Here is a 22,887-nt window from a genome sequence, read left to right on the forward strand (position 1 = left end):
TAAGGAAAAGTGACCACGCCCCCTGGCGGCCATGTTTTTTGACAAATCGGTATAATTTAAACAAGAGGACCATGATGGTCCTGAATCGCTCACCTGGCCCCACATGACCCAGTTTTGAACTGAGTATGATGTTGTTTTTTCTATTATTTGCCATAGTGACCTAGTTTTTGAGCTCATGTGACCCAGTTTTGAATTTGACCTAGATATCATCAAGATAAAAATTCTGACCAATTTTCAAGAAGATCCAATGAAAAATATGGCCTCTAGAGGTCAGAAGGTTTTTCTATTATTTGACCTAATGACCTAGTTTTTAAAGGCACTTGACCCAGTTTTGAACTTGACCTAGATATCATCAAGATGAACATTCAGGCCAATTTTCATGAAGATCCATTGAAAAATATGGCCTCTAGAGAGGTCAATTTTTTTTCTATTTTTAGACCTACTGACCTAGTTATTGACCACAGCTGACCCAGTTTCGAACCTGATCTAGATACTATCAAGATGAACATTCAGACCAACTTTCATATAGATCCCATGAAAAATATGGCCTCTAGAGAGGTCACAAGGTTTTTTTATTATTTGACCTACCGACCTAGTTTTTGAGGGCATGTGACCCAGTTTCAAACTTGACCTAGATATCATCAAGGTGAACATTCTGATCAATTTTCATGAAGATCCATTCAAAAGTATGGCCTCTAGAGAGGTCACAAGGTTTTTCTAATTTTAGACCTACTGACCTAGTTTTTGACCGCAGCTGACCCAGTTTCAAACTTGACCTAGATATCATCAAGGTGAACATTCAGACCAACTTTCATACAGTTCCCATGAAAAATTTGACCTGTAGAGAGGTCACAAGGTTTTTTCATTATTTGACCTACTGACCTAGTTTTTGATGGCACGTGACCCACTTTCAAACTTATCCTAGATATCATCAAGGTGAACATTCTGACTAACTTTCATGAAGATCCATTGAAAAGTATGGTCTCTAGAGAGGTCACAAGGTTTTTCTATTTTTAGACCTACTGACCTAGTTTTGGACCGCACGTGATCCAGTTTCAAACTTGACCTAGATATCAGCAAGATGAACATTCTGACCAACTTTCATAAAGATCCCATGAAAAATGTGACCTCTAGAGTGGTCACAAGCAAAGTTTACGGACGGACGACGGACGCTGCGCGATCACAAAAGCTCACCTTGTCACTTTGTGACAGGTGAGCTAAAAATCTTGGTTGAGGATGACATAAGGACCATTTGTGTGAAATTGTTTCAAAATCGGACCATTGGTTTAGGAGGTGATGTCGTTTGAAGATTTTTCTATTTTTAGCTCTGGCGGCCCCTATGTGCAACCAAGCGGAAGTGTTAGAACAACTTTGGTAGAGGACCATCCATGCCAAGTTTCATCAAAATCCATTCAGTGGTTTTGGAGATGTCTTTTAACCACAATTGTTGACGACGGACGGACAATGATCACAATAACTCACCATGAGCACTTTGTGCTCAGGTGAGCTAAAAATAAAGATAGAGTTATAGGACCTGTGCAGTGCAAGTCAGTTTAGCACAGTGAACAAGTGTGTGAAGTTTCAATCCATTCCCACAAGTGGTTACTGAGATACCAACTTACATACAACAAGAGCTGTCTCCACAGGATGACACATGACCCCCGATGGCACTTTGAATGAATAGTTATGGCCGATGTTAGAGTTTAGGACCTTTGACCGATGGACCTGGGTCTTTCGCGCGACACGTTGTCTTACTGTGGTACACATTCATGCCTTAATAATTTTAAAATCCATGCATGAATGACAAAGACATGGACCGGACACGCCCATCAATGCACTATCATGAAATATGACCTTTAACGTCTAAGTGTGACCTTGACCTTTGAGCTACGGACCTGTGTCTTACGCACGACACGTCGTCTTACTGTGGTACACATTCATGCCAAGTTATTTGAAAATCCATCCATGGATGACAAAGATATGGACCAGACACGAATGCACTATCATGAAAAATTACCTTTAACGTCTAAGTGTGACCTTGACCTTTGAGCTACGGACCTGGGTCTTGTGCGCAACACGTCGTCTTACTGTGGTACACATTCATGCCAAGTTATTTCAAAAATCCATCCATCGATGACAAAGATATGGACCGGACACGAAAATTGCGGACAGACTGACAGACAGTTCAAAAACTATATGCCTCCCTTTTGGGGCATAAAAACTGGATAAAGTATAGTATAAGCAAAAAGTAGTTTCGTGATTTAGTTTTTGAACTAATACGCTTTCAAAACTTACATACAAAAACTGATAGAGATGGTGACGCAGACGCGGATGAAGATGCACGTGTGAGTCCAATCCAATAGCACTACCTATTCTTTATATAGCCGAGCTAAAAATATCAAACTCCTTTTTAATAATTATTTTCACATTATGGCTATTATTACTGTATGCCTTATATACATCTATTGAAAATGTTGCAAAACATGTACATTTCAAACAAGAGTGGGTGGTTAACTAACTTGGCCAAGATACTATGCCCACAAACATTGTCAGCAAGTTTGGTGAAGATCAGATGAAAACTGTTCGACTTAGAGAGCAGACATGCTTTGGACGCCGACCGCCCGCTACAGGTGTTCACATAATACACCCCACTCTTTCAGAGACAGGCGTATAAAAATTGCAAAATGAAAGTCAAAGTTGAGCTGTCAAGATGAAAATGTTTAAACAAAAGTCATACTTCATTACGGGGAGTACCTAGATAAATAAATATTATGTTGCACACACAACCAAAGTAAAGTTAACACAATACAAGAGCTGTCCGTAAGACAGCCAATGCTCGACTATTAGAATTGTTGTCCCAGAAGCATGAATATTACCGGAAACGTTAAAATCTCTATGAGTTTCAATCCAGTATCTGCATTAGTTTTGGAGATAGTAACTTGCATGCAAAACTTTAACCAGGATTTTCCAAGTCCAAAAGGGGGCATAATTGAAATCTAACAAAACCCCAGCTGCACAACTTCACATGCTGAATTATATTTCTACATTTTATAATCCTAGGTCATATACAGTGTAACTTCCGAAAACCGAACGACCTCGGGACCAGCCTAAAAGTTCGGTTTTTGGAAGTTTCCGAAATTCAGAAGTTTGAAAGTTTGTAGGCAAAATGGACGTGGTATACAAGAGTTATGTTTTCTTACACGTAGGATGAAGGAGATTATTATCCTTTATAATTTTACAAGTTTTATTGAAAGTTAATAACTAATTGATTAATTAATGAATTTCAAACATTAAGGATAATAAATACATAAATAAAATATAAAAAGAAACAACATATATTTAATAATAATTTACGCAAACACTTTCCACAAACATTTTATCATCTTTGGGGTCCCGAATTCGTCAACACTTAATTAATGTTGACATGCATAGTATAATCGATGTAACTAAATCAATTAAAACACTAATCTTTCTTTCGTTCAAACATTAAGAAAGTTTTTCACACGTAATATATTTAATTTATCACGTTTTCATAAATTGAATACAAATGAAAGTTATCGCTAATTACTTCCTTACTTTTGCATCAAATGTTCATTGTGATTATCTAGCGTGTCAAAATAAACACGCGCCACTAATAGATAAACAAAAGAATATGTTGACAGTGTTTTTGAACTAATAGGTGACACTTTTAATCCAGCAAAGATTTTACTGTTCGATTTTCGGAAGTAAATTTTAGTGTTGAAATATAAAATGGTCCTTCAAAAATCGTCCGGTTTTCAGAATTCGGAAGTTCCGGTTTTCAGAAGTTAAAAATATATAGAAATAAGAACAGTATAAAACGGGACCTTGAGTTTCATGCGGTTTTCAAAGGTTTCCGGTTTTCAGAAGGTCCGGTTTTCGGAAGTTACACTGTACTTTTTTTAGACACACACGAACACAAACTTTTAGGCCCTTATTATGATTTTTTGACCAAGTAAATACAATTATTCTGGTATGGCTGTGTGAAATCCCAATAAAACAAGAGCTGCCACAGGAGACAGCACGCTCGACATTTCGATGCTGGATAGTGAAACTGGGCACATCTGAGGAAGTTGGAGCTGTCACTAGAGTGTTTAATGACTCCAAAAAGAATGAAGATTATGACAATAGCTTGAGTCTGTGTCAAAAGTATTAAGTAATAAGAGAGATAAAGAACATCAAAATAAGTACAATTCTAAGCAAAAAGTGGGGTAATTCATGAAATATTGGTGCAAGAGTGATTTTTGCACCTTGTGTCTTATAATGTGGAATAACAAGTTCAAGTTTGAATCAAATCCATTTAGTAATAACTGAGATATAGTGAAAATGCATCAAAATTAACCTGAAAGTCTAAGTAAAAGGGGGGCATAATTCATGAAATATTGGTACCAGAGTTATGGACCTACTGTCATATGATGTGGGTAATAAGGTAGAGCAACTATTTTTAACTTTAATCAAATCCATTTAGTAATAACTGAGATAGAGTGAAAGTGCATCAAAACTTAAACCTGAAATTCTAAGTAAAAAGGGGGGATAATTCATGAAATATTGGTGCAAGAGTTATGGCCCTTGTGTCATATAATGTGAGTGATGAAGTTGAATAACTATTTAAAGTTTGAATCAAATCCATTAAGGAAGAACATGCCACTACAGCCACATACAGGATGCAAGAAGCCATCAACAAGTTTTCAGCTTGGGCTGAAGATTGAAGATTGGTGTGTATCGATCAATACAGGGAAATCGTCCACCACACTATTCTCCCCGTCGTCAAAACAGAGGGCAGGTAAAATCAAGATGGGAAATACTTTGCTGATTGAAGCAGACAAGGCAGAATACCTCGTAGTGACCTTTGACAAACAGCTAACCTGGAAGCCCAACATTATTCAAGCAGAAGGGAAGGCCCGTAGGAAGCTTGCCATGATGCGCAAACTTGCTGGAACAACGTGGGGAGCAAATGAGCAAATACTCAAGACAGTATATCAGGGAACAGTGAGACCCCATTTAGAGTATAGCTCAACTGCCTGGTCCACTACTGCCAAAACTAACCAACAGGCTTTAGACAAGGTTCAGAATCAAGCATTGCGGATCATGACAGGTACTACCGTATTTTGGTGCGTATAGGTTGCACTTTTTCTGCCCATTTTGCTGCCTGAAAAAGTTCCTGCGACCTATACGACAGAACATTGCCAGCAGTTTTTTTTTCGGGCCACTTTTCTGACCGTAGCTCTCGCAAAATTACGTGCATCTGTTACGAACGAACAAAATGGATAAAAAATATCAATATCGGCGGCTTTTCAACCAATAGCGGTTACTTTCAATAAAATATATCGTAAATAACCCATACAGACTATTAAATTATCGAATGATTTAATTCAAAGATGTTTTTGCAGTCTGAATTACGTTTGTTTCTACTTTCGTTTTACTGGACACCATGACATGTATACTCCGGGTTGGATAAATCCGGACAGATCCGTCTCCATTCCAAACATTGTTTATACTAATTCTTAGCGTATTAAAACACTTGAAAGATAATTTTTTACTTTAATTTTTAAATAAAAGAAAAAAATCCAGAAAGAGATATTTTGTTAATTTTACTCAGAATCAAAAGAACGCCGTTAATTACATGACACGGAAAGGTGTTATAATTGCTGTGCAAACAATTCACACTTAAACTTGCATGACAACAGAATGTAAACGCAAACCGTCTGCTGCCAATTAGTGTCAAAAAGTCGCTTTCTTTGTATAGTCTGTTACCGATACTACTGTTGGTACGAAACGGTTGGGAACGAAAATAACACTGTCCGATTTCCACCAATCAGGTTCTGATAATAATTCAGTCCGCGGCATCAATATGGCCGCCGCCATAACTTTTTTGCAGGTAAATATTAAATATTGCTGGGGAAAAAATCCGAAATTTAACTGCGACTAATACGCTAGAAGTTAAATTTTCCGACCATTTCCAGAGCAAAAATTAGATGCGGACTATACATTACCGAGACCTATACACACCAAAATAGGGTACAAAGTCTACACCAATCTCCTTCATCAAGAAGCTAACAGGCACACAGCCATTACAAGACAGAAGACATGCAAAGGTTCTGCTTCAAGCAGAGAAGTTCAGGTATTTTCAAGACCACCCCATGAAAGCCAAGCTAGATGGCTACACAAAGAATCGGCTCAAACGTAGCAGCTTCATATATGAGGCAAAGAAACTCAATCGAGAGTTCAAAACTGAGCTGAGCATACCAACGACTCCCCTAGGTAGTGAAGACATTATAAACCCACTAGCGAATGATCTGTCCTCAGTGACTGTGAGACTTGCTGTTCCTCGTCTTGACCGCAGGAAGCAAGAGGATGAAGGCATTCGGAAGAGCTTCACACTTGCTATTATCAATGAAGACTATCCTCCGGAATCATGGACTCATATCTATACAGACGGATCAGCCACATGCGCCATCAAAGATGGAGGAGCAGGAGTTTTCATTCAATACCCATTTGGCAAGACAGAAACACTACATGCAGCCACAGGAAAACACTGCAGCAATTACAAGGCATGACTGAAACACTCATGAAGGCCGTCTCAATGATTGAAGACTCGGCAGAAGAAAGCTTCTCAGTCGTCTTTCTCACAAATGCACTGTCTGTCATAGAAGCTCTGATCAACAATAAAGCTCCGCAGCTAGCCAGGAGAATGCAGAGCCTGAGTAGAACCTGCAAAGTAGCACTTCAGTGGATTTCATCCCATTGTGGACTTGCAGGCAATGAAGAGGCAGACAAACTGGCTTAGCTAGGAGCTCAGTCAGAACAACCAACACAACCTGTGAGTTACAAATAGAAAGTCACCATCAAGACACTAACGAGACCGAGATGGAGGAAGATGCATTTCATCTCCTTGATCAGTCTGAACAAGTGATAATGGTAAGGCTCCGCTCAGGGCACAAGCTCAATGCTCACATGTACAAGAAATACAGACTGGCATTATCCCCAACTTGTCCATGTGGTGAAGAAGATCAGACTGCAGAGCATATACTTCAGAGATGTAAAAGGCATGACCAGGAGCGAGCTGCGACTTGGCCGATAGATACCTCAATCCACCAGAAACTGTATGGAGGCATTGAGGATCTGCGGCAAACCACAAGTTTCATCAAGGCTACTGGTCTGACAGTGTAGTCGCGAACTACAAGATGAAGAGCAAATCCATTTAGTAACAAGAGCTGTCGGAGGACAGCAACGCTAGACTATTCAACAGCCTTGTCGATTGAATGAATATGAAAGTCGAAAAAGGGGCATAATTTAAAAAAAGCAAAATAGGGTTATGGAACCTGCATAGTGCTTATCAGCTCATGACAGTGGACAAGTGTGTGAAGTTTCAATCCATTCCCATTAGAGGGTACTGAGATACCAGCTTACATATAAGAATTTAACCCAAAACTCCTAAGTTTAAAAAGGTGCATAATTTTGTAAAATGCAAAGTTGAGTTATTGACCCTTTGCACTGCATGTCATATCATGACAGTGAACAAGTGTGAACAAGTGTGTGAAGTTTCAATCCTTTCCCATTAGTGGATACTGAGATACCAGCTTACATACAAAACCTTAACCAAAAAATTCTAAGTCGAAAAAGGGGCATAATTTTGTAAAAAAGCAAAATAGAGTTATGGACCTGTGCAGTGTAAGTCAGTTTATCACAGTGAATAAGTGTGTGAAGTTTCAATCCATTCCCACAAGTGGTTACTGAGATACCAGCTTACATACAAAACCTTAACCAAGAATTTGTAAGTCAAACAAGGGGCATAATTTTGTAAACAAGAGTGCAAGAATGTCACAATATACGCCCGTCACAGCAAATTTCTTTACTCTAGCACCTGTATTTGCAAATGGAATTTTAATTTTGTGGTTGTTTAGTAATAACTAAGTGTTTTGTTTTTCTAAGTCCACAAAAAAACTCCTTACCAGGTAGAGATACCTTAAAATACACCTAAAATTGGAAAGTAACATCTATGTTGTACCACAGAAAAGTGGTCTTGGTTTTTCCCTACGGTCAATTATAAAAAAGTTACAATATAAGTTATTTATAGTAACAACTAAGGGAAGTTAATCTTAAAAAAAAAAAAAAAAAAAAAAAAAAAAAAAAAAAAATTGTAAGTCCACACAAAAATCTTTACCAGGTAGAGACTGGTCAAAATACACCTCAAAATTGGATGTAGCATGCATGTTGTACTACAGAAAAGTGGTCTCGATTTTTCCCTACGACTAGTAATGAAAAAGTTACAATATAAGCTATTTATAGTAACAACAAAGGGAAGTAATTCTAAAGAAGGGAACTGCGCATGACACTTCGTCTCATGATGGTGTATAATTGTGTCAAGTTACATCAAAATCCCTCCATGCATGAAGAAGAAATGCTTCGGACAAAGTCATTCTTGTATCTGACCTTTGGCCTCTAAGTGTGACCTTGACCTTAGACCTAGGGACCTGGTTCTTGCGCATGACACTACGTCTTGTGGTGGTGAACATTTGTGCCAAGTTATATCAAAATCCCTCTATGCATGAAGAAGAAATGCTCCGGACAAGGTTTTCATTCTTGTATCCTTTGACCTCTAAGTGTGACCTTGACCTTAGACCTAGAGACCTGGTTCTTGCGCATGACACTCCGCCTCATGGTGGTGAACATTTGTGCCAAGTTATATCAAAATCCCTCTATGCATGAAGAAGAAATGCTCCGGACAAAGTTTTCATTCTTGTATCCTTTGACCTCTAAGTGTGACCTTGACCTTAGACCTAGGGACCTGGTTCTTGCGCATGACACTCCTTCTCATGATGATGAACAATTGTGCCAACTTTCATCAAAATCCCTCTATGCATGAAGAAGATATGCTCCGGACAAAGTCATTCTTGAATTTGACCTTTGACCTCCAAGTGTGACCTTGACCTTAGACCTAGGGACCTGGTTCTTGCGCATGACACTCCGTCTCATGATGGTGAACAACTGTGCCAAGTTTCATCAAAATCCCTTCATGCATGTAGAAGATATGCTCCGGACAAGGTCTGTGGACGCCGCCCGCCCGCCCGCCAACCCGCCCGCCCGCCAGGGGCGTTCCCATAATACGTCCCGTTTTTCAAACGGGCGTATAAAAAGCAAAATAGAGTTATGGGACCTGTGCAGTGTAAGTCAGTTTATCACAGTGAATAAGTGTGTGAAGTTTCAATCCATTCCCACATGTGGTTGCTGAGATACCAGCTTACATACAAAACTTAACCAAATCGGGACGCGGACGCGGACGCCGACGCATGGGCGAGTCCAATAGCTCTACTATTCTATGAATAGTCGAGCTAAAAACTGAAGAGTGAAAGTGCATGAAAACTTTAACCTGAAATTCTAAGTAAAAGGGGGACATAATTCATGAAATACTGGTACCAGAGTTACGGACCTTGTCTCATATGATGTGGGTAATAAGGTGGAACAACTATTTTAAGTTTGAATCAAATCCATTTAGTAATAATTGAGATAGTGAAAGTGCACGAAAACTTTAACCTGAAATTCAAAGTAAAAAGGAGGGATAATTCATGTAATATTGGTGTGATAGTTATGACCCTTGTGCCATACGATGTTGGTCATGATGAGGAATAATTATTTAAAGTTTGAAACAAATCCATCAAGTAATTACAGAGATAAAGTGAAAGTGCATCAAAACTAACTCGTGCGGACGCCGACACCTGGTCGAGTAAGACAACTCTCCATATTTCGTATAGTCGAGCTAAAAAACCATATGCACAACTTCACATTCTGCATGACATGACATGACAATCATGTTGACGTTTGATGACTCTGGGTCAAATAATTTTTGAGATACACATGACATTTCGGATGGATCGGAAAGGGCAACTCCGCTTCAGATTTGGAGGCACAATAAAACCCTGTTAGTTCGACTGACACTTGACATACTGACCCCAAAGCAACAGGAGTTGTTTGCCACATGCATATATCATATGAAGTTTATAAGTCTTTTGTTAAAGAGTCACTAGTGTTATTATTTGGAAAAATTTTCAATCTCCGGTGTAAATATAGGGGTCAACTAAATTACCTCCTTGCAGGGCGTTTCCCAGCACTCCGTTCTCCATTCGAGCCAAATCTAACAAAGCTTGTCCATAACAGAAGTATGCATCTGCACATTCTTTTGCAGTTTCACCATAGGCTTTTGATCTGAAAGTTAAAAACATAATTGCAGTATAACACTCATTGTGCATTGTAGTACCTTTTGTAAGAAGTCTTACAACACTTGTTCGTCCCTAAGGCCACATTTAAAAAAGTTCTTGTTTGCTGTCTCCTGACCCTACTTTTTAAAGTTGGGTAGGTAGGTAGGCAGTTAGGCAGTTTTTTTTTTTTTTTTGGTGAGGGGATTATACTTTTACCAGTAGAGGTATGATCGTTTCTTACAGAATATTTCTTCTGTAAAAATAAGACAAATCTGTATAAAAGGATGAAATTAAATAATACAATTAAAACTTTCTTACTTACTATTTTGCTTACTTGAAATATATGCAGCACTTGTCATATTGCAACTTAAAAAAAAAAAATTTGACCAGCATTGTCCAATAAAAACTTTTGGGGTGCAGCATTTTAAGCCAGTAGGTAGGGAAACAGCAAACAAACATTTTTAATTTTGGCAAAATTTGCACCATTCCAGATATATACCTTTTGTGTTAATTTTGAAAAAAAACAGTTAAATGGCTTTTTTTGTCAAAAATATCTTTTCCTACTTTTCCAACACAATCTATTTAAAATCAGTTCTGAAAAAGATTTCCATCAGTATGGTCTAATTTCAATGATCTTTTCACCATTTGATTTTTTAAAATGAGAAACAATTCCATTTATTTTAAACTTAGATAATGTGGCAAAAATCACCTGTTCAGATGACCCTGGCCTCATTCTCCCAAAATGAAGGTACAAAAACTTACAGAATGCGACAAGCCTCCTGGAACTGGTTTACTGCTGTTGGTATCTCTCCACACACCATATTCCTCTTGCCTTGAGCAAGGATGTTCACAGCAGACTCGCAAGCCTCCATTCTACAAAAAAACAATTTTGAATTCAGATGGTTCTTAATTTCCATCTCAACACAATAATACTCTTACATGTACTACAGTCTTAGACTGGACACAAAGTTTTTCATAAAATTTATTTCATAGAAAAAAATCAATACATAGTGCTGCATAAACAGGTTGCTACTTGCAGCTATATATAAATTAGTCGAATTTTCTGCATTTTCTTACAAATAATTTATGAACTTACCAATTGGCACCAGCAGTCTACAGTGCTAGTGGCATTGGCCTTACAAATTTGAATAGTCACATGCAATAACTACAGGTTATTAGCTTTGTATTGGGAAATATGCACAAGTTCTGCAGCGGAAATATTGCGCGACTTTAGGAGCGCAATATTCTTCCACTAAAAAACGAGTGCATATTTCCTGATGCAACTTTAGCTAATTTCAGCTAGTCAATAATATACAAAGCAAATGTCTTCCAAGCTTTAATAAAGTTTGTTCTGCAGGTATACATTTTTCTGCATGAAAGGAATGTTATCATTTATGTTTATAAATGATATATATCAGAGTTTTGTTGAACAATGAAATAATGCATGATTGCAGCTTGCATTAAGTTAACATGGAAGGATCTGATTTTAGCTTGTAAGTGGATAAAAAATGGCACTAGCTATTTTAAGCTAACAGAATTTTTTTTTTTGTGACTGGCTACTTACAGAGATTAATCAGTAGGTTTTGGCCAGTAAAATAAAATAAAGTAATTAAATATTACTGTTTAACATTAGCTAGTATCTTTTCATTTTAGCTAGCACTTGAACAAAAAGGGCACTAGCTACTTTTAGCTAGTAGAAAATGTTGCTAAATTTGAGCCCTGGTTTGTAGCAAAACTTCGGAATGAACGACTGGCGGGACATCCGTGATAATTTCCAATAATTTTTAAATCATGATCGTAGATTGATTTTGGCAAATTCCAATGAAAACTGCGATAAACAAGCAGAAATCAATGGTAAAAATTTACTCTGGTCATAGAAAATACGTTATAAATTTTCATTTTATAAATAATGCTAGTCTCGATTGCCCTTTTTTCGTTTGTTACACATTTTGGCGACCCCAATTTCCGATTAATTCTGGTCATTCGGAGATTAAATTTTCTCAAAATTTAGACCAAGAAACACACCAGAGGCCACCATTCCATACCTGTTTTTTATAATTTTCCAGGGGGGTAACCCCCTGACCCCCCACTCATAAAGAGGGTACTAACCCCTCATTTACCTCAAAATTTTGGACCTAAAGATACACCAGAGGCCACCATTTCATGCCTGTATTTCAATATTTCCCAGGGGGAGAGCCCCCTGACCCCCCAATAAAAGTTTTACCATCAAATCAGGGACTACCTTAGCCTGGAAAATTAGGGAGAAGTCACTTCTCCCTCCTGGGGAAATAGGGAGAAGTTTTGAAATTTTGGGAGCAGTTCGGCAAACGTGAGACAGGACATTGCTTACATGCATTAAATAACAATAATAGTTTATTCAGTTCCATTTGTAGTATTATCTTTTTATGACATAAATAACAAGAGGACCATGATGGTCCTGAATCGCTCACCTCTTCCCACATGACCCAGTTTTGAGTATGACATCGTTTTTTCTATTATTTGACATAGTGACCTAGTTTTGAACATGACCTAGGTATTATCAAGATAAAAATTCTGACCAATTTTCATGAAGATCCATTGAAAAATATGGTCTCTAGAGAGGTCACAAGGTTTTTTCTATTATTTGACCTATTGACCTAGTTTTCGAAGGTACGTGACCCTGTTTTGAACTTTATCTAGATATCATCAAGGTGAACATTCTGACTAATTTTCATGAAGATCTCAAGAAAAATATGGCCTCTAGAGAGGTCACAAGGTTTTTCTATTATTTGACCTACTGACCTAGTTTTTGATGGCACATGACCCAGTTTCGAACTTGACCCAGATATCATCAAGGTGAACGTTCTGACCAATTTTCATGAAGATCTTGTGAAATATATGGCCTCTAGAGAGGTCACAAGGTTTTTTTTTCTATTTTTAGACCTACTGACCTAGTTTTTGATGGCACGTGACACAGTTTTGAACTTGACCTAGATATCATCAAGATGAACATTCTGACCAACTTTCATAAAGATCCCATGAAAAATGTGACCTCTAGAGTGGTCACAAGCAAAAGTTTACGGACGGACACCGCGCGATCACAAAAGCTCACCTTGTCACTTTGTGACAGGTGAGCTAAAAATGGTGCAATGTTTCAACAATACAGTACATATTTGCACTGTTTTACTGCAAAATGTTTGACAACTTGACAACAAATCTTTCCTCATATAACCAGTACTTAATATTTCTTGGATTTTTTTCTTCCTAGAGCCGCCTTTTCACATATGTGAGCATTTTGAGTTAAAAAAAATTATATGTAGTTCCTTCCATTTGACAAACTACAGAGTTTAAAAAACTCTCAAACTTACAATGAAGTGTTATTTATATTGATCAGTAGATAAAAGACTTAAAAATCAGGGGCAGTATTTTTTAAAACTATGTATTTTGACATATTTTTTTTAAAAAATTGGTTAAATGTATTACCTCCCTTTAACACATTTCAAAATGTACTAAAAGAGTTGTCTGCTATTTTTATCAAATAACAAATTTAATAGTTTGTCAAGGCTCTTATATTTAACTTATGTTTTTAATGAAAGACAAAATCTAGTTCTTTTTGAAGTACAATATGTACTGGTTCTGATGATAAAGTTGACCACATGAAGGTTTAAACATTTGCTGAAAACTTTACATAATTCAAATTTATATTTAGTTAGCAAACTCACATGAAGTGAGGCCCTGAAAGGGGTTAGTAAAACGGGGACTGTATGAAGGTTGACTGATGATAAATTCTACCACTTTGTCATTTACAAAATTTTCTTCCTAGAATTATATTGAAACATTCCCCAAAAAGCTGCAACAGTCATTCCTGATCAAGTAATGAAAAGTAACCCAATGTCAGGCCTTCATGTGGCGACTGAGCATGCGCAAAAAACACCCTCTTACCCAGTAATTTTGGATAAATATTTTTTATACAGATAAATGTAAGTCATTTATTTATACAGAATATTTACCAATTTTGTTTTTATTTACACCAGTTGGTGTTTAAGTGGAAACTATTAGATGGTGTGTTCAATTTTACAAATAACCGATTGCAATCGAATATTTCCAAGGTGGTCGACTTTATCATCAGAACCAGTACATATTGTACTTCAAAAAGAACTAAATTCTGTCTTTTGTAAATATGTGTTTAATGGAGTTTGAATGCCCGCAAGGTTTCAATATTTTAGGGTAAGCTTTCAATCTAAACGAGGCTCAAACATTTCCCAAGCGGCGTATGTACTATAATCATGGAAGTGGCTATTAGTAGGAATAGCCTTGCAGGCTATTCTTACGGCTCTCACGTAAAAATAGTGAAAAGCCCGCTGGTGGCTATTCCTACAGCTCTCCGTACTTTATCATAAGTGTAAAATACTTATTTTTAAGGTAGTTCGATACATTTTGTACGCATGCGCGAATGATCTCGTTTTACGTAAAGTCGAAAAATTTAAGTGTGTTGAATTTTACTTATTTTTGGCTTGCTTTCCAAGAGAATCTTCAATAATCGGCGTCTTAATGGAAACGGTAGAAGGAAACTATTCGTTGAGGCTTTTAAATCTAAGTTTATCGCGGGATTTTTAACGACATTCACCGGTTTCGTAAAGCGGTCGTTTGTTTTGGCGCAATGCGGAAGTGTCGTCTTGATGCAGTTTTTTGGCGAAAAAGTTGACGAATTCTTCATCTCACTACGTCTGTCATTTGTTTTACGTTTGCCATCAGTTTTAGGCAGTAACTGTTAGCTGTCGAGAGTACCGGAACAGACTGTGAAGTATTTCTATAGATCTAAATATGGTTCGTAAAAAAGGACATTTTGTCTGGCAATTCGGAATTCCTACACTAGTGACCATGAGGACTTTATCCAGTTTCCAGAATGGCAGGAAGGAAGGACTTATTGAATTGGACCACTTGACATGGCAGCTTACAAAAGTCAGAAATTTTAAAAGCAGCCACTGGGTGACAGTAAATTAAAGCTTGTCTACATTTTCCATAAAATTTCCAAAATAAATACTGGAAAAAAAACATGGAAATACATACGACATCAACACAAAATAGCACAGCACCAGAATGAATGCGGAAGTTGTCATGAGTGGTGTGGCATTGTTCCTGTTCATTTATGGTTTACAGATTCCAAAGTCTGGTGAGTCATGTAAAATATATTGTATTGTCATTTGATAGATCATTCTGTACTGTAATTGTTTATTAATTATTTTAGTTCATTCTAAAGCCCTCAACAGACGGTAGGTTTTAGTTGTACAACACCAATTAAATTTAAGATGTACACAAGGAATAGCATCATTTCCTTGATTTCGTAAATCTTTCTTGACCTACAGATTAGGACATATTCTATTTTGTAAGATTTCAGCCGCGTCATGAGAAAACCAACATATTGCCTTTCCGACCAGCATCTGTGCAGTCTTGTCCATGCTGTTCGCTATGAAACGGTTTCTCTAATTGCAATAGACTTTGAAAGCAAACATCATTGATCCTGATCAGACTGCGTGGATGCACATGGGGGTCTTGATCCATGCTGGTCGCAAAGCCATTATGTTGGTTTTCTCATGGCGTGGCTCATTTGTGTCATGCATAATCAAATTCATGGAATATTATTTTTTATTAGGAGTGGTTACATTCAGACATTCTTTTCAGTACCTATTTTAAAATAGTACATCTTTGAGATAATTAAATTAGTGTTGTACAACTAGAACTTTATATCTGTTGAGGCCTTAAGGTTCCTTTATCTTTTCTGGAGTAATGGACCATTGTGCTTAAATATGTTTTATCATGATGATTTATGAATGAATTAATAAAGACCTAGTATACATAATTTTAAAATATTTAATTATAAGTAATCAAGTTAGTATTCTGTAACAATGCGAATTGTATTGATTATCAATTTTCAGAACCAGATATGATTACGGGTATGTCTATTTTCAGAACCAGATATGAGAAGAGTACAGTTTGAGAAATGTCTTGGTAGAACAGATACTAAGGAAATAATAAAGAGCAGAACAGACCACATTTCTCCTTCTTATAACTGGTAAAGTTCCAAGTAAGGGCGAGTACAATAATGCAGCCCCAGTGAGAGTTCGTGATGAGGTGTCAACTGTAAATGTGTGGTCGTTAAATGATGTGCAGTCAGATTGACAAGTGTTTGAAGTAACATTAATTTATAAATTATCAATTCTGAGAGAAATTTTTGCTGAGCTTTGTGCAGGATACTCTTAAAAAATACGTGAACCAGAATTTTATATTATAAGTACAATGTCAGATGTACTTCAGACTTCACACATATGTTGATGTTTATACATATGTGGTGATTAATTTGTCAAGTGAAGAAATTTTATGAATAATGTTAGTGGGTGACAGAACAGAAGTACAAAGTCAAGTACAGAGGTCGACAACACTGAGTTTAGGATACAGAAAAAATCCGGTGATTCTGACGAAACAACATACATAAAAAGATTATACTAGTAAAATGAAAACTTTTAGTGTATGGAAACGTTTGGAAGCAGGTTTACCATTGACAGAAGAGACAGTATTTACAGACTGGTCTACACTTATTTTGATTTGACTTTTACACGGTGATTCCTCCAGTAAACAGCTAGTGATCTGAGAGAATTGTGTTCATTATATCATACAGGTTTAGAGTGAATGTAAAATTAATGTGTATTTAAATCAATCAAAAATTTTCAAAATTGGATGTTGAAACTTTACAACTGTTTAGTATTTCAGTAATCAGTTAGGATTTTTTAGTGATTTCAATAAAGTACAAATGAAAAAAAAAAGAATCACGATCAGCCAAGATGATGTGCTATTGTAAAAGATAGAAAGAAAATTCACAAGTCACATTAACTTGGTAAAAGGGATTTTAACAGAATTAAACTATAATTGGTGAAGGATTCTGCATGTTGTATCAAATAGCTATAATGTATTTTGTAGTTCTTCTATCTATTTCTTTTCAAACTAAGATACAAGATACAAATTTTATTTATTAAAGTCGGTGTTAATATACAGACAACATTAGCTATGTATAGCTATTGACCGACAAACTAAATTTTATCTCTTAAATCTATTGAAATTGCCATCAAAATAAAAATTTCTTTTAAAAACAATATATTTTACAATTAAAAGGTATATTCAACAACAAGCCAGTACTTTGTTACTAATCTTAGTCAGTGGAATTTATTTTTAGACTTGTCCTATTTTTTTTTATTCAGTTTCTGGATCCCCATTTATTAGTTAGGCCATACCAAATTGATATGTCGTTCGTCGGAACTACCGCATCAATAATTTCGTTCCCGAGAAAAAAAAATAAAAATCACCCGCCCGCACGTACATAAAAATCTCCGAAAAAAAAATTTTTTTCCCGATTACGCGGTCCGGAATAATAACGGCAAAGCAGGTTTTATCGCTGTTTTAATGCGTCAAAGTGATATTGATCGGATTTCATGCATCCGTAATACATGTTACTGATGACCAAAACTCAAAAAGTCAGGGATTATGGTGTTGTTCATCATTTGTTTTAAATCTGGAGTGTCTGTGCTAGTGCCAAACATGGCCTTCGATGTGTCGGTAGGTAATGAAGTAGGCACGTTCTACTTTTGTTCAATACAGTGAAAGGAACGAAGCACGACGTGTAAGACGTGCACGGGGATGCAGTTAAAAATATTTGGAAATATTGTTCAGATATAGTTTTCAAACCATTTGTTATCAGTTGTTTAGTTCAGTATGTTATATCTAGAGCCCAAAGCTGAGGCCGACTACTATCTTAAAAAAAATGTTTGTTCACAGACCGACCTAACCGACCTATCACATTGTCTAGGCCAAATCTTTTTGAACGTAACTTCTTTAGTACAGCAGTCAGATATTCTATCGAAACGCATTTAGTCAATTTAAAAATTGTTTAGCTTTTCAAATAAGTAGTGTAGATATAAAATCTGTCCTTTTGTAACCCCAATTTTGCCTGTTTGTCTATTACTTGGCTGTGAATTGATAGAACGAAAAAAAAAAAAAAAAACTGGAAAAAACGGACCTCCCCAACTCTAAATTTCTAGTTCAGTCAAAGCAAAACAAACAACACTTTAAGGGTGGCCATATAACACTTTAAGGATGGCCATATTGGGAGCATTCTTTGTCAGTCTTGTTATCATTTTTGCCTGAAATGAATCTCCACCACAAAAACATAAGCTAGCCTGATCTGTTAAGAAATTATTCCAAAGGGATTCGAGCAATGTCGAAGCATCAGTATGACCAACTCTGTTTGGTCTCACTGGTCAAGTGGTTTGTTACTTCCCTTCACCTCTATGGGTTGGAGTTCCACTAGGGGCACAAAGTTGTTCATGTGCCGAAGCCATCTAACTGTGCTTCAGAAGAAATGTTATTCCACACATGTGCCTGTTTTGTCTTAAATATTCCTCATGCTGTGCCGTTAAATAGGCAGGCCTTCAGATTAATGTAGAAAAATCAAAATTAAAAATAAGACACTCATCCCCTAGAAATTATAACTAAAAAAACACAAAGTGATTCAGTGAGGTTTGGCAAAAATTTATTTGCAAAATCATTCATGTAGTCTTTAAAACATAATAGAAAAGCTATATACTGTGTTACCCACACTGTAAATGTTTGATTTCTGTGTTATTTCTAAAGAAATGTTAACTTCATGTATAATCATAACCGCCTCCTCAAGGGTCCAAGCTGGGAAAAAAAAATAAAAAAAGCCCGCTCGCTCCATGTAAAATCTACCCGCCTCTGAAAAAATCAAAATTGAGAAAAAAAAAAAAAAAAAAAAAAAATTTCGCTCGCCCGCTCCAATTTTTTTTGAAAATTTTCCGAAGAACTATTAATCAATTTGGTATGGCCTTATTGTACACATTTTGGGATTCCAGCAATTTTCCACATCCTCATTACAAGGTAGTATTGATTTTTCATTGGTCCAGTGGTTAACTAATTTTAGCATAAAGTAAAACTGTTCTATTAATAGATTTTCAGAAAATCTGTTTGAGTATTTATACCCAGTATACAAATTCATGTACTTTTATTTGATTTGAACATTACTGTTTAATATTATCCTGAACAAATTACAGGTTTTCTTTGCTTTATATAAGAGAATTTTGGTAAATTTTGTTGATGAAAGGTCCAAGGAACTTTTCTCAAATAGTCAATTAATAGAAATTTTCAAATGTAACATCTTGTGCAGTGAATTAAAAAGAAATTTATTTATTTCAGTACTAGTCAGTTCTGAACTTGAAAGATACTTTGATAGGTTTTTAGCTCGACTACTCGAAGAATAGGGGAGCTATCCTACTCGCCCCGGCGTGAGCGTGAGCGTCACACAAATGTTAAAGTTTGCGTACCACCCCAAATATTTTCAAAGTCCATTAAGATATTGCTTTCATATTTTGCATACTTGTTTACCATCATGACCCCAGTCTGTAAAGAAGAGGAGGCAACTCTGTCAAGCATTTTGACTGAATTATGGCCCCTTTTCGACTTAGAATAAATGTTAAAGTTTGCGTACACCCCAAATATTTTCAAAGTCCATTGAGGTATTGCTTTCATATTTTGCATACTTGTTTACCATCATGACCCCAGTCTGTAAAAAGGAGGAGGCAACTCTGTCAAGCATTTTGACTGAATTATGGCCCCTTTTCGACTTAGAATAAACGTTAAAGTTTGCGTACCACCCCAAATATTTTCAAAGTCCATTGAGATATTGCTATCATATTTTGCATACTTGTTTACCATCATGACCCAAGTCTGTAAAAAGGAGGAGGCAACTCTATCAAGCATTTTGACTGAGTTATGGCCCCTTTTCGACTTAGAATAAATGTTAAAGTTTGCGTTCCACCCCAAATATTTTCAATGTCCATTGAGATATTGCTTTCATATTTTGCATACTTGTTTACCATCATGACCCAGTCTGTAAAAAGGAGGAGGCAACTCTATCAAGCATTCTGACTGAATTATGGCCCCTTTTCGACTTAGAATATGCTTATAGTAATGTTAAAGTTTTACTCATTGCTTATCAAGCACTGAGAATAGTCGAGCGCGCTGTCCACTAACAGCTCTTGTTGGTCTACAACACACTTTAAGTCTTTATATATTTCTATGGCCTGATTAGAAGTAGCCTGTTGGTTTAAATTTAATTCAGTAACTTACTATAGGAAGAATTATTTAAGGTAGCTCAACACAACTTTTGGACATTAAGGTGATTTATTATCATATATAATATAAGATAATTTTCATTGAGTCCTACATACCAGAACATTTTTGAGTGACAATTAGAAATATTTTAGATTACTTGGGGTGGTTCACTACCTGTTAGAAATATTTAAGGTGATTAACCATCTGTTAGAAAATGATAATACGGTACAGTACTGGGACTTGTTTTTGTAGGCAATTATCACAACATGAAATTTTATAGGTGCTGAATTGAAGGTCATTTCCTCCATGGTTATTGTTGTGGTGTTTATAACTCCCCCGCCACAAGTGGTGGGGGTTATAGGAATGGTCTCTGTCCATCCTTCCCTACTTCCGTCCTTCCATCTTCTGTCCTTCCGTAACATTTTGTGTCCACTCTGTATCTCCTAAACCCCTTGAACATGTTGAAGGATTTTCATGAAACTTGGTTCAAATAATCACCTCATCAAGACAATGTGCAGAACCCATGAGTCTCCCATGTCGGTTCAAGGTCAAGGTCACAACTCAAAGCCTTCAATTTTGTGTCTGCTCTGTATCTCCCAAACCCCTTCAAGTGTGCTGTTAACATACAGCTTTTGTGATATATCAGGAGCACATAATTCCGGACAAGCTGGTCTGATCATACCCAAAATCAAGTTATTCCAAGAGCTTGTGCTCGTATACATTGCCATTAAATCTGATCAAAATTGTTACGAAAATGTTCAAACTAGAACGTTAAAATTGTCAAATATTGCAACTTTTTATATAACAGGGACAGATAACTCTGGACTTGCTAGCCTGAAAATGCCTGAAATCTAGGTCTTGCAAGACCCTGTGGCCGTACACATTGTCTATTTTAGACAATTTTCTAAGTTTATTCAAGATTTCTTTAAACCAAAATGATACAATTGTAAAAAATGGGTAAATATTGCTATTTTTTACTATATCAGGGGCACATTACTCTTGATATACTGGTCGGATCATCCCCATAATGCAACACATTCCAGATTATGTAGCCATGCATATTGTTTTTTTACTTTGGTGAAGACTGTTATAGTAATATTCATGCTGGAGTGTTAACAATGCTATATAATTCATACTTAACTTTAAAAAAGTGGGTGGGGTAATATTACATCTATTTTTTTATGATGAAATGTCGATGTAAATGGTTTGGAACTATTTTGTTATTTAAAATTGTGTTTTGCACACATGTTCATATTGTTTAGACGTCTTTTTTTCATGAAAATATTTGTTGTTATAGCTTATTTGCCAGCAAACCCCAATATTCTAAAATTTTGGTACTTTCATGATAAAATACAGCATTGTGTACACTACGGCAGCGCTTTCATACTGTCGCACTGACCTGTGTACTTTCGCTCGGGGCATTATGGGTAAGAACTATTTTCAACATGGAGTCGTAAACAAGGAAGTGAAAGTGTGCTTTGCATTTTTAGTTGAATATTCACCATTGTTGTTTCCAGAGTATGATTAATTCTAGTGTATCCATTTTAGTATCATATGAAATGATGAATTTAAGTTATCTGCAGTTGTGCAAATCAATTCATACATGAAAACGGCATCGTTTAGCTTGTTTACCTGCAAAATTGTACATGTCTATTTCTGTACAGCTTTTTGATTGTTTGTTTTGGGTTTAAAGCCGTTTTTCAACAGTATTTCAGTCATGTTACGTCGGGGAGTTAACCTAACCAGTGTTCCTGATTTCTGTACCAGTACAAACCTGTTCTCTACAAGTAACTGCAAACTTCTCCACATGAATCGGAGGTGGAGGACAAATTTTTTCAAACACAAATAACGATATCACTGAAATTTCCGACAGCGCAGTACACATCTGTCACAATGTATAACTGATACACAAAAATCCAAAATATAAACTTACATATAAATTGAAAAGTTATAAAAACTTTACAAATTGATAAAATGTATAATAATCTCACTCAATATCCATAAATCATCAGGAAGAATACATTTGTAAGTTCCAAATTCGATCGATAAACTTCCGCCTTTCAACATTTTATACCGTCACTGACGCGCTTGTCTTTCATAACTGGCATTTGGTCATAACATGTAAATCATCATTACACAAAAACTATATGCATGACACGACTGGTTTTACTATCAAATGAAAGCTTTTTGTGAGCAGATTAACGTCCACTAAAATATTTCCTGAAAAATGATACAGTAGTATTTTCTAAGCGCGAGTAGTTTGCCAATTTTCAACAAAAAATTCTTAAATTTAGATATATAGTTAGGCAAAGTTATGATAAAATATACTCAATACAACAATCCTTTACAAACAATATCAGGGTTCTCGGAAACGCCGAAATCGGCGTCCCTGTACGCATAATTGGTCCCGGTATACGCGTGTTTATTACAGCTTGGGAGTCCCCGGACGCACGTTTCTGCAGTGAGACGCAGTGAAAATTAATTGATTACATAAATTGCGAATACACAAGGTTTG

At 36.4% G+C, this 22,887-nt stretch overlaps 1 protein-coding gene across 3 annotated transcripts in view; it reads right to left on the reverse strand.

Moving 5' to 3' along the window:
* The window catches only part of LOC123525319 (nuclear autoantigenic sperm protein-like), a 58,050-nt gene that overhangs the window by 24,515 nt on the left and 10,648 nt on the right, over positions 1-22,887 (reverse strand). For all 3 annotated transcript variants that reach the window (XM_045304271.2, XM_045304269.2, XM_045304268.2), the window contains exons 2-3: positions 10,977-11,087; positions 10,103-10,221 (exon numbers count right to left, since the gene is read on the reverse strand). In XM_045304271.2, coding sequence (XP_045160206.2) covers positions 10,103-10,221; positions 10,977-11,087 — 230 coding nt within the window. The remainder of the gene's footprint in view (positions 1-10,102; positions 10,222-10,976; positions 11,088-22,887) is intronic.

This window comes from Mercenaria mercenaria, chromosome 3 (genome assembly GCF_021730395.1).
Source record: "Mercenaria mercenaria strain notata chromosome 3, MADL_Memer_1, whole genome shotgun sequence".
Classification (NCBI taxonomy): Eukaryota; Metazoa; Mollusca; class Bivalvia; order Venerida; family Veneridae; genus Mercenaria; species Mercenaria mercenaria.